At 39.3% G+C, this 13,661-nt stretch overlaps 1 protein-coding gene across 2 annotated transcripts in view; it reads right to left on the reverse strand.

The window, feature by feature from the left end:
• The window catches only part of SIM2 (SIM bHLH transcription factor 2), a 61,627-nt gene that overhangs the window by 20,408 nt on the left and 27,558 nt on the right, over window positions 1-13,661 (reverse strand). For both annotated transcript variants that reach the window (XM_052673805.1, XM_052673804.1), the window contains 3 exons: window positions 9,003-9,088; window positions 6,608-6,807; window positions 521-627 (listed from right to left, as the gene is read on the reverse strand). In XM_052673805.1, coding sequence (XP_052529765.1) covers window positions 521-627; window positions 6,608-6,807; window positions 9,003-9,088 — 393 coding nt within the window. The remainder of the gene's footprint in view (window positions 1-520; window positions 628-6,607; window positions 6,808-9,002; window positions 9,089-13,661) is intronic.

Below are 13,661 nucleotides of genomic sequence, written 5' to 3' on the forward strand. Positions count from 1 at the left end.
TGCATTTTTTTTTCCTGACACTCCATTCTCCAAACCTCACCCACATGCTACTAAAGAACATTAATTTTAGGATTTTGGGGGCTTACATTCACTTCAAACATGGGCTGTTTATTATAAACATGTTTCAGAGGAATGGGGAGCTGTTGCATAATTTTTCTTCTAACAGAGACTAGTAAAGTCCAGATTTTCCACTCTTGCTCACTCACTTGCTCTTTTGTATTTTTTTTTTCCCTTTAGGAGTTCACCACCCAGAATCAAGTCCACATTTTCAAAAGAGCTCAGATCCTTTAAGTCAAAGATAAAAGTAGCCAGATTCATATTATTTTCAGAAGCACGGTATATTGAGTATTTAGCTTACTTGCAGAAGTAATGGTTTCCTTAAGTGATAGCCAAGCACTTTTGAAAATCTATCTCCAGTCAAGGTTTTGAAAGACTTCTTTTTTTTCCAATGTAGTGCCTGTTGCCTGCAAAACTTCTCACTCTACTAAATAAATTTCAGTCTACCATTCTTATTACTTACACAGGTGATGAGCATATCGTAAATGGAACACATCACAGCCATGAACATGGTGATAGAGGGTTTTTTCTATCAGATCTTGTGGTTCATATCCAGTTAATTCAGTCACTCTAGAAAAGGAAGATTCCATATTAAGCAAAATCTCCAGGAATATTCAGTTTTACAAACCTAGCATTTAATTGTGCCAGCAAGTCAGGTACCTAAAAATGGTGGGACAAAATATTAGTTTTGGAAACAGAATCCTCATCTTTATAAGAAAATAAACCCTCTCAACCCAGCCAAAGCAAGGTGCAGTTATTCCCTGGCCAGCTTTACACATACACAGGAAAAAGAGTTCTTATTTCAGCTTTGGGCTTTTGCCACTGCCCTGCATGATGGTTTATACAAAGATCCAGTTGAGGAGCTAGTCACGAAACAATAAAACTACTCTTGTACACCACTGACAAATTTTCATTTGCTTTTGCAAACATACAAGTGTAGCATGTATGTCTCTCCATAGAGACTGTGATCAAGTCTATAAATAAATTCCAGTTAATGACTAACAGAAGAAGGAAACAGCTTATTCCAGCTGAAAATGTAGGAAGACGGGAGCTATGAAGATCACAAGCTAAGAAAAGGAAAGCTGAAGCTAGATTTCAGAAAAACTTCCTCACATGACAAGAAGTGGAAGAAAAATGAAAGGGTTTGAGACAGCTGCATTTCTGCACATGTTAAAGAATGAGGCTACCCTGCCCAGACCTATATGAGGCCACACCTGCAAGTCACCTGGGAAGCCAAATGTTATGATTCAAAATGGACTTTTTTTATTTATTTAGTACTGTTCCTTGAGAAAAAAAAAAACATTGTGCAACTTGGCCATAATTTTGTTTGTTTGCCAAGTGTTGCTGGGGGTTTTTTTATGCTGTCAGGGGCTTTCTTCATCTAAAGCATCTATAGCAGACAAGAGGTGCTATGCAAAGGTGCTATACATGAACAAGCAACGCAGTCCATTGGCAAGTGAACTGTAGAGTAAAACGGTTAGAGCTGAGGATATGGAGCCTGAATATCTCAATTCTGGGACATTTTCTTGTGACTAACTCTAACTGAAAGCTTTGTAGCGGTTGGGGTGCCCTACACGTGTTCCTGGAGGTATTCTTCTAATTTAGTCTCATCTGAAATTCAGCCAGTTAACATGCCTAACGCATCTTCATGACATGAACTGCCGTGCAGTGAGTGGAAATGGTCGGGACCTTTGCTTCAAAAGGATGCTTCTGGTTTGAACTAAAGTACTAGTGTGGATAAATTCTATATCAAGGACTGACACAGTAGCATCTACAGAAAGGAATGCACAGATCTCAAGCAACATGTGTCACTGAGGGTTGCAGATCATGCAAACTTCCTTTTCTTTCTTTCTTTCATTTATTTATTTATTTATAACTACTGTGCATCTTATTTACTCTTGCTCTAACACTAAGTAATCACATGAACTGCACAGAGATTTACAGTCTATTTGAGACACAGTGGGATTCTTCTGAAGGAAATCAGAAAACAAAAAAATAGTAACCAACCAACCAAATAAACAAACAAAAAAGGCCCCATGCCTTCATGGTCTAACTCATAACTAAAGCATTTATATAGAATCATAGAATCATAGAATCATAGAATCACCAAGGTTGGAAAAGACCTAAAAGATCATCCAGTCCAACCGTTCACCTATTCCCAATAGCTCCTACTAAACCATGTCCCTCAATACAACATCCAGTCTTTCCTTGAACACCCCCAGGGTCGGTGACTCCACCACCTCCCTGGGCAGTCCGTTCCAGTGCCTGACCACCCTTTCTGAAAAGTAATACTTCCTCATGTCCAGCCTGAATCTCCCCTGCCGTAGCTTGAAGCCATTCCCCCTGGTCCTATCACTAATGACACGAGAGAAGAGGCCGACCCCCAGCTCACTACAGCCTCCCTTCAGGAAGTTATAGAGAGCAATGAGGTCTCCCCTGAGCCTCCTCTTCTCCAGGCTGAACATTCCCAGCTCCTTCAGCCTCTCCTCATATGGCCTGTGTTCCAGACCCCTCACCAGCTTTGTTGCCCTCCTTTGAACACGTTCCAGGGCCTCAATATCTTTCTTGCAGTGAGGGGCCCAAAACTGGACACAGTACTCGAGGTGCGGCCTCACCAGTGCTGAATACAGGGGAACAATCACCTCTCTGCTCCTGCTTGCAACACTGTTTCTGATGCAAGCCAGGATGCCATTGGCCTTCTTGGCCACCTGGGCACACTGTCGGCTCATGTTCAGCCGAGCATCAATCAATACCCCCAGGTCCATTTCCTCTACGGAGTCCTCCAGCCACACCGCCCCAAGCCTGTAGCGTCGCCTGGGGTTGTTGTGGCCGAAGTGCAGGACCCGGCATTTGGCCTTGTTGAAACTCATCCTATTGGCTTCAGCCCAGCTCTCCAGCCTGTCCAGATCCCTCTGTAGGGCCTCGCTACCCCCAGGCAGATCCACACTTCCAGCCAATTTGGTGTCATCTGCGAATTTACTGAGGGTGCACTCGATGCCCTCATCGAGGTCATCAATAAAGATATTGAAGAGGACAGGCCCCAGCACCGACCCCTGGGGAACACCACTCACAACCGGTCGCCAGCTGGATTTGACTCCATTTACCACCACTCTCTGTGCCCGGCCCTCCAACCAGCTCCTTACCCAGCCAAGAGTGTATCCATCCAAGCCTCTGGCTGCCAGCTTCTGCAGGAGAATGCTGTGGGAGACAGTGTCAAAGGCTTTGCTGAAGTCTAGGTAGACCACATCAACAGCCTTTCCCTCATCCACCAGATGGGTCACTAGATCATAGAAGGAGATCAGGTTGGTCAAACAGGACCTGCCCTTCATGAACCCATGCTGGCTAGGCCTGATCCCCCGGTCACCCTGCACATGCCGCATGATCTCCCTCAAGACAATCTGCTCCATAACCTTCCCTGGCACCAAGGTCAGGCTAACAGGCCTGTAGTTCCCCGGATCCTCCTTACGACCTTTCTTATAAATGGGAGTCACATCGGCAAGCCTCCAGTCTTCTGGGACCTCACCAGTCAACAAGGAGCGTTGACAGATGATGGAAAGCGGCCCGGCTATCACCTCCGCCAGTTCCCTCAGCACTCTTGGGTGGATCTCATCTGGCCCCATCGACTTGTGGCAGTCCAGTTGGAGCAGTAGGTCTCTGACTGTTTCCTCCAGAATCACGGGGGGGTTAGTGTGCTCCCCAGCCGAGATTACCAGGTCAGAGAGAGGAGTATCCTGAGGATAACTGGTCTGACTTTTAAAGACAGACGTAAAGAAGGCATTCAGAACCTCTGCCTTTTCCTTATCCTCAGTAGTCACATTCCCAGCCTCATCCAGCAAAGAGTGGATATTCTCCTTTGTCCTCCTCTTACTGTTAATGTATTTATAAAAGAGTTTCTTATTCCTTTTCACCCCAGCGGCTAGGTTAAATTCAAGCTGGGCTTTTGCCTTTCTGATTTCACCTCTACATATCCTAACAACTTCCTTGTATTCATTTTGAGTGGCCTGTCCCTCTTTCCACAGGCGGTAGGTTCTCTTTTTCTCCCGGAGCCTCAGGAACAGATCCCTATTCATCCACGCCGGTCTTCTTCCCCGCCGGCTCATTTTGCAGCTCAGGGGGACTGCCTGCTCCTGCGCCCTTAAGACTTCCTTCTTGAAGAGCAACCAGCTCTCTCGGACCCCCTTACTCGCTATATCTCCTATAGCTATGCGGGAGATATGAAGCTATACCTTCATCTGGCAATGTCTTGCCTCAGGATTTGCCAACACAGAATGAGCACTTGTGATCTGTTTCCATAAGACACTATGTGAACATATTCATGTGCTTCCCGTCTCCAATGTGCCCTTTCCTTACTAGCTTACAATTCTGGGGGCCCAAATTCTTGCTTAAGCCTATCAGCATATAAAATAGCTGGTATAAGGTCCTGTTTAGATTTCCATGTCCCTTCTGAATTTTCTGCAATTAAAATAAGGGTGGCAGCTCATCCTTCTTACTTAGTTGGTGAGTACAGAGACAGTTAATCCAAATACAAACAAACAAAAAGCCACAAACTCAAGCCAGGTGTGAATTTTTCTGGAAGTGCAGCCTTACTTTGAATTTGGTTTTCATATGGGCCAAAGAATTTTAAGATTTATAGGAACACCCAAACTTTCAAAATCTTTGAGTCTGTAAATGAACCGCTTAACTTCCTTAACGCAAAAACAACCCATCAGAAAGTCACTGTAGGGAGCTTGGGCTCTGAGGGTTGTTGTGTGTGACAAAGCACAAACAGAAAGAAACGGAGCTTGGCCTAATGATCTTCCCTCTAGAGTACCTTAAAGCCTTGTAAACCATATGGCAATTAAAAAAAAAAAATGGTTGCATCACCAAAATCAGAAGCTACATATCTCTCTAAAGGAGAAAAAAACTGTTTTCTTTTTTCAGTTACCTTGACAAATTATCTATCGCATGCTTTATGTTGTATTGAGTATCCAGAAAGACTTGCCTGCTTCTTTTTGCGGCTATAACACTCACCTGTCTGCTCAATGACTTACAGCTAAAGATCTAGCAATTCTTTTTCTTGCACAGATACCAGAAGAAAATCGGAAAACAGTTCTGTCTTATTCCTAGTACACGCCTACTCTGAGAAAAAAATGATTTGGTTTGCTCAGCTGGGAAAGCAAAGGGCTCTAGTAGTGTTTAATACTCCTAACCGTCCATACAGTTATGTGTATGGATGATACCCATTTGCTCTTTGATAAATACAGCTACGCAACAGTACTGGTTATTTCTCTGCTCCTGTCAACACCTCCGGCTATGCTGTCTCCTTTGAAGACACTGATATCTTCAGGCAGTTCCTCTTAGGCACATCATTTTCCTTTTTCCACATGCAAAGACATGTTGCTGAACTCTTTGTAGCTGTTACACTAAGTAAAGCATGCCAAGAAAAAAATGCAGAAACAACCAGTTCTTTGTATTTTAGCAGCTGATGTCCCACTATCTCATTGACTTAACATGGAAAAAGAACATGTTCTTCCATGGTTGCCCTGCCATGAAAAACTTCCCCAGTCTTGGATACAGAGTCTTTTTTACTTTTACACATAAATATCATTTCTGCTTCTTACAAATCCAGAATGTCAGGGAAATGAGAGAGTATGTGACATAATGCTCTGTATGTAGGGATTGTTAAAGAATGATTGTCTTGTCAGTGGTCAAATTGGTTACACTGTCTGGGAATTGGACTTTTTCCCTCAAGGTATCTTGAACTGTACTGTACAAAGGGTCATTGTATAGTAAAAGATACTATATTTTCCAAAAAAGATGAGTGAGTCATTTTACAATTACTTTAGTTCTGGTTTTCTGCTCTCCCCTTTTCAGCCGTTGAGTTATGTCTACTGAGAGCAGATTCTCTTTCCTAAACAATAGCCATTTTCCCAAGTTTTCTTCAGAAAGGCTGTGTTTTCATGTACTATCCAATGGAATTAATTTTCACTCCAGTAACCACAGTTAATACAGTTGGCTTCATTGTTAAGGCATTAAACTAGAATGTAGAATATTCTGTTTTCTTACTACTTTGGCAAAAGCTCTTGATGACCCTGGCAAGTCAATTTGATTTCAACATTTTTGTTGCTGACATTTAAATTACAGATGATGGTGCATACATATTACTTTAACTAGGTTTGCTTATTAATATTTATGTCTTTTAAAGTAAAAATTTTTACTGCTTGTCTACATATTAATCACAGCAAGACTTTAACTGACTCTCTGAAAATGTATGTAGCTATCAGTTAAAGTATACACACTCTTTTATGTTGGCATTCAAGACAAAATATGGACTGTCCATTTACCCAAAGGGCTTTGAAGACCCACATGGTCTTTGTCTTCCAGATAACTTTGTAGTGCTTTACTTTCTTATGGCAATTCTGATTTGTTCAGAATCAAACAATCACAGAATTGTAAGAGTTGGAAGGACCCTCTAGAAATCAATGAGTTCAAACCCCCAAAAAGAAACCACTGTAACTTAGAACTTTTGACTTTGAAAACATTTTATGCTCGAAATGAAATAGCTGCTTACCTGGAATCTAGGAATATTAACTTCAAGTCCAAACTTGCTCTGAACATAAACATGTTACTATGAAGTTTGATCTCAGTGATTGCACTGGGAGGTAAAGATTGACCTACAGCCACCAGTCCAACAATTTGGTAACAGGAATCATACAAAGACATATCGAGCATATACTGCCTTATCTTCAAATAGCCACTGCAGTGGATGACCTGGCATGGGAAGAAAACACAGTCAATATCTGATGACAAAGGAAGAGGCTGAAAGTCAACTGCCCACCCAGCTTCAGTGAGGTTGTAAGGCAATGCACCCTTAGAGCACAATTACTCCACAGTCTGTTAAGGCTTCAGAATTGTGGTTAATTTATAAATGGAGATTAAAACACAGTAAATGCAGTTTTTGTATTTTCAGATAACATGATTAATCCAGTATTACAACATGTGCTCTTAATGATTATCTACACTGCTTTCTAGTTTTAATTTTAAACATCCTTTGATATTAATTTCTTGTTTGTTAATCAAAAATATGGAAGGTGCTATTTTAAATCACTCCAATTCTCTGACATACATGTATATGTGTACAATGGAAATTAATGTATCACATCTGTAAATACCAGAGGTTATCTGTGCAAATGCACTGGAAATGAGCGTTAAATGTCCTTTTAAATGAACTTTTCAGTCAAGTTCAGATGACATTCTTTTGATCAAACCAGGGTCTTGAGACCAGATTCCTGAATTACTATATGCAATTCCTAATCATAGGAATGATAATTTCAGTGTTAGCCTTTAATACTACACAAGGTCAGCCAAAGAGAGGGAGAAATAATAAAAAAAAATGGGGTACTCTTCTGCAAGATAAAATTTATTTAATTTATTGTTACTGTCTGGAAATTATTTTTGCTCCTGCCAATTTTCTACTTCAAACAGCAGGCAGGGCACTTGTCTGGGCTTTGTGGGGAATCAGAAATACTCTATACACATCCTTCAGCTTAATTTCCTTATTTGATTCACTATTAAATGCATCCAGTGTAAAGGAATTCATTTCCAGTGTATTTAGAACTCTGAACAACTTACTGAACTGTTACCTATAAATAGATTCCCCCCAGTATAACCTCCTTCCTCACCTCTGATAAGCAATATCAAAACTTATTTAAGAATTTTATTTATTTCTTCCTGCAGATCCTACTGATTCTCACACTATTTCATTACTGAACTTCTCCTGCACTTGAGCTATTCATATAATATGTTCAATAGTATTAAATTTTGACTCTACGTACAGTCAGAGAGAATAAATTTAAGCTGACACCCCTCTAAATGAATACATCCTTACATTCTTCAATGTGCAAATTTGTGATAATGAAGAAAAAGAGACAGACTGTGATTCCTCTAGTCACCAGCCATACATGGAAAAAAGGAAACCATACAGAGATATCACAACTAAAATCTTGACGTTTTTATCTGATTTCAGATTCCGCTTTGAGACAGAATGATTTTACTTAGGAAGAAACCGAGCAAACAAGGGCTCATATAAATCAGTGTAGGCAGGTAGATAACAATGTAAATAAGCTGATAAATGCCTGGACCTTGAATGTCTTCCTTAAATGAGATCTGCTTTTCTTCCATGCTTTTCTTTTTGTTTTTGAATGACTGAAGTGAAACAGATCCTCACCAGGGTATATGTGAAATATCCATCTCTCCTGATATTTAGGTGATAAAATTTTACTGTACAGCTCAAAGAGCAGCGAATATGTACTGCAAAGATGAAAATAAGAACTACTTGTATGGCATATGTTACTGTAGAATTTCAGTATATGCTGTATGCTGTGTCTTTCTGGTTTCATGTAGTGAAGATATGATTAATAAAGCAGCAGGATTTGAAAACAATCCTCATAGGTTAGTAGAGCTCAAACCCTGAGTTGATATCAGTGATTATTTATGGCAACATTACAGTCTCTTGAATATTGAGGCGATTCCAGTCAGGTCAGTGAGTGACCCGTGTGACTGGGTGGCTGCTCAGAAAAAGCACAGTAAGATCAAGGCAGAGGGATGTGGGGAGACTTTCAACTTCCTGTGTATAGAATCCTGCCCCATCTTTCTCTGCTTCCATAAGGGAACAAGACCTGAATGTGTATTCTCTTTGCATCTCATGAGCAAGAGGTGCAAGAGGTTCTCTAGACCCCAATCTGGAACTTCAGGGGTTTGAAATATGGAACTGTGCAACAAAACAAATCCCAGTTAATTCAGTGAGGGTCTGAACTACATTACTGAGTGAATCTGCATCAGCACTTTTGCATCTGATCTGATCCTTTCCATCAAAGACTTTGCTTTCAGCTACATGTAGTTAAAACCAAGCTCACTAAATAAACTTGTCTCTTGTATATGTGAAAGTAAAAACTCATGCACGTTACCTTGTAGCCACTGCATGTCAATCCTGCATTCCTCTTGGCTAGGACACACTTCATTCTCAGGAAAAATGATCTCTCAATTTCATATTCTGAAAGCATAAACCACAGTGCTTATTTATTGCTGCAGATGTCAAAACTGCCCATAACATTGTCTTTGATGATTTTACAGAACTGCTTCTGCCTCAGCCTTAGACAGCAATAGAGGTCAACCATTCTGCTTTTCCACTCAGTCTCCACCCTTAGGACTCATTTTACTTTGATCTTAAGATTCTCTGTGAAAGTTGTACAAGCCTCAAAACTTTTTTTAGCTACTTTTCATAAGGCCATCACCTTGTTTCTGAATAGCCAGGTACCTGCCTGCATTGCTAAATAGAATGAAGTGTCTCCTTCGGAGTGCAAGTAAACCAGGTACTTCAAGGTAATAGCAGAAATAAACAAACACACAAATAAATTGCTGGTTTTGTTATGATTTCACTGTATGTATCTAGTCACATCCAGGCTGGTGAAACACTGGCCTCCATATGCAATAATATTACCTTTTGCACTTCCAAGCTGTTCTTGCTAGAAGTTTCTTAAACAAATGTGTTTAAGGGTAAAATCAAGTAAACTTTTGAAGTTAGATATTTCTCAGGTACCCTATTATTCTCTTTAGCAGTTAGCTATTCTTTCTATGACTTTTTTTTTTTAGTTTTTAGACATCACTAGTTGTTCTGACTTTGTATTACTAGAAGTTGCAGTTCAGCAGAACAGAACTATATCAGGAAAAGAAAACTCATTTGCTATTTATGTGAACAGAAGAATTGGGGAACCTGGGGGTTTTCAGATTTGTTGCAATATGTAGTATTTTCTGAATTTCCACAGGGTCTGATACAAAACCCACTGTGATCAGCAGGAGTCTGCTTTAATTTGATTTTACTGTTGATTTGTATTTCCGATTTTTGTGCATCCATCATCCAATTAACACCTCTTAGCCACACACCTGCAGTGGTTGAGCCTCAGACCACTACCTGGAAACCAATAAACTCTTCACACTAAGTTCTGAGTTTAAAGGTCTGAAGATACAACCACAGGAAAATGGACTTGGCAAGAAGGGAAAATAAATGCAACACACAGTGCATCTCAACAAGTACCAGCCTTCCTGAGTATTTGAATTTTCTATTTGTCTTCCCAATGCAAATTAGATCCACATGGTGAAAAACAGGCACTCTAAATGAAGTGGCACATGTACTATGAATACTTTTAAATACAAATGTATATATTTTGTAGGGAGGAAACCGTACAGTACAAATAATCATTGTTGAAGTATGCTCTCATGAATAAAAAATGAATCTGAGATTTAGGTGCAATTCTTTTTTTTCTTTTTTTTTTTTTTAATACACATTTCTACAAATTTTACTGGTGCTTGCTCTCTTTCTGCCACAATCCACTTCAAACAAAATAAAGACAACTTTCTCTCTTTGAAGGTATCAAGGGAGAAAAATGCTAATGTTTCAGCAATGAGGATTGAAAAAACAAACATCTTCAGGCATGGACTGAGTTGCTAATATTCTTACACTTTTTTATTAGAAGAGATGATTAGTGAAACTGGAACCTTTTCAAATGCCGTGCCATCAGACACAAAGGACTTCTTTCCATAAAAAGCTCCTTCTTTAGCTGCTTCCTTCTTTTTTAAATATTATTGCAAACCACTACAGACACTGCTTTAGAAATACTTAGTACCAACTTCACTATTCCAACAGAAATGGAGTTATGTTTATAGTGTGATCTTTGCATCTCTATAGAACTGTATTAGTACCCAGACTGTAAGATAATGTTTCTTTCCTTCGTTGTTTAAAATTGGTGGTTATCTCCCTGATTTCAGTATCACAGGTTGTAAACTAGTCCTCCTGGGACACTAGCTCTCTTTACTAGCTACAGGCTATTCAGAAAACCAAGAGAGTAATTAAAACAATTCAAGGTCAAGGATGCTGTGTAGTGTAAGACAGCAGTGTGAAGAAGGATAGAGTTGTGCCCCTGTAGTAAGCAATATGGGGAGGGAAGAGTGAAGGAGTTGTTTTTTAATAGCATACGTATGTGATTTGTGAGATTGAAAAGTAATGATTAGTAACTTTATTCTTGTCTGTAATCAGGTGAAAAACTATAAAACTATCATTTAATATGATGTATTTATTAATTTTGGATCACTGAATTATGATGTTTTAGTTGCACGTTACTGAACCAACAAATGTTGATCTTTTAAATCAGTTACATCTCATGTCTGCAATCTGAAGAGGAAACAGTTAGCCATGAGGTAACCAGGGACTCATATAGGAGCTCCTGGCTTGGAGAACTGAGCTAGTTGGTTTGAAGGTAGCAAAGCAAAAGGAGAGAGAGCTCATGTGGCCAAGCAGAGTCTGGACCCACTCAACAAACTGCTCTTTAACCTGAAGAAGCTGAAGGAATTCATATGTGATGATGATAAGCAAACTTCCTGGACCATAACCATAACAGAATTGATAAATGATGCAACATGCTCCCTAATGTAGCTGGATGCAAAACATTTTTAACCAGCAAGCTGGGCTTGTTATGTGACAAATTAAGGCTAATGGTTGTTTTACAGTGCCCAATGGATTATGCGCAGGTACCAAATGGCATCTCTCATCTTGATTTCAGAACTGGAACTGCAAAGTGCTTAAGATATCAGAGAGAGATTCTTTGTGAGAGTGTGTAAAATCCACTGCCAAGCTTTGTGGCTGATTAACTGGCAACAAAGAAGTGGGACCAGGCCATTCATACTGCTTATGCATGTGTTAGCATGATTTGTGTGCATGGCGTGCTTGTAAATGCAACTGTTCTGTCCATGTCAATCTATTGTTGTTCAGTCCTGTGTGCACTTACTGAGAATAAAACCATCTCCAGATATGATCAAGAGATTGTAAAATCTAAAGGGGCAGTAAAACCAAAACCCTTGCATAAAGAACTTAAGACAAGAGTGTGAACAGTGTGAATTAGATATCATATAAACTGATACATTCGCCCATGTGAATCTACAGTGCCCTTAAGTGTAGCAGAAGGCAGGTAGCAAAGTGAAGAATTGAAGTAAATTTGTCATTGTAAAGGTGATTGTGATATAAAGACTCCTGATATCCTGCTGGGTACTAACACATCTGTCAGTGCAATGCAAAACTTGAGTTAATCACATCCAGGCTGTACGTGGTGCAATTAAGAAGGCCTACTCTTATGGAAAGAATGTAGACAAATGGGGTACTCCAAGATTTAGAAAGAAAAGAGAGAAGCTGAATATTCAAACAGAAGAAATCAGAGAAGCTTCAAGAAGAATGATTGCTAAGATGTGCTGCCCTGCTACAGATGTTAATAACAAAAATGTGAAGAGATAGTAGAAACAAAAATGTGTTTGCAAAGCAGGAAAAATGCCTATAGCATAAATGGCCAGCACCCACTGTGAAAGTACAATGACTGGAGATGTTGGAGGAAGCAGCAGAAGCTTCAAATTGATAAAGCAAGAAAAACAATAAACAGAAACATAATGCTTCAGGCTCAAATAAGATGTGAATGTAACTGAAGAATTTTATCAGTTAAATGGTTTTATTAATGTCAATTGAGTTTTGAAGTACTGCTAAAATGTAAGAGCATAATGTAACCAGACCCAGTAATATATTGATATCAGCTCTGTTTTTTTCATTAACTTTGTAAGCAAAGCACATATAAAAATAGAAAGAGTCTTAGGCTGTCAAGAAGGTAAAAGGGCTGAAATAAAGAGGAAATAAATCAAGTGCTACAGGTTCTTACAGAGTTATATGTTGAGAGAACTGTGGGTTAAGTGTGTATACGTGAAACTTTGAGAGAGACTAAAGTATAGTGAAATGTTATTATTGAACTAGAAAACAAGTAATAGTGAAGAAAAGTAGCCTTCTTAAGTATTAGAGAATACTTATGCTTGTCTAATAATTAAGGTTTAACTTCTGTATTTAATTATTCCAAATGTTAGCTCCATAAAAGCATAGCTATAAGTGATGAAAACACCTTTGTGCTGTGTTAAAAACAGTGTGAAGATCTACATATAAATGTAGAAACTACTTGTATAAACTGAAATATTAAGCTTTTGTTTTATTTTTTGTTTTGTTTTTGTATTGTTTCATAGAAAAGACTAAACCAAAACATTGCAGGAGTCAGATAATGAGGGATGGGAAATAGAATACTACTGATACTAATGAGTAGCCAAAAAAATCTGAAGTAGGCCTTCACATTGAGTTTACACAAAAGAAACAATTGAAAGAGGTAAGTAAGAAGTAAAAATGCATTCAGCATAAAGATGCTTTTCAGCAAAGCTGTACTTTACCATCGCACCTTTGCAACACCTGGAACTGAGTCAAGTCTACATTCACATAATGTGATAATGGGGATATTTTCAATTGAGGTAAAACAACCTCATATGTAAACTCAGATTTGTCACAGCAGGAGGTATTGTGTATTACACTGCCTTGTTGGCTACAGCTTCCATAAGGAAGCTAGAAACCTGGAAAACTGACAGCAAGCTGCAACCAACCTTCACCCTGAAGTACAAGAACCTTTCAAAACTGGAGACTGTCAGTGCAATTCACTGCACCTGACCAATATGAGACATTCATGGAATAGTCTCAAAACCAACCACAGTGCTACACT

Source organism: Tympanuchus pallidicinctus, unplaced genomic scaffold, assembly GCF_026119805.1.
Source record: "Tympanuchus pallidicinctus isolate F22 unplaced genomic scaffold, pur_lepc_1.0 scaffold14, whole genome shotgun sequence".
In the NCBI taxonomy this organism is placed as follows: Eukaryota; Metazoa; Chordata; class Aves; order Galliformes; family Phasianidae; genus Tympanuchus; species Tympanuchus pallidicinctus.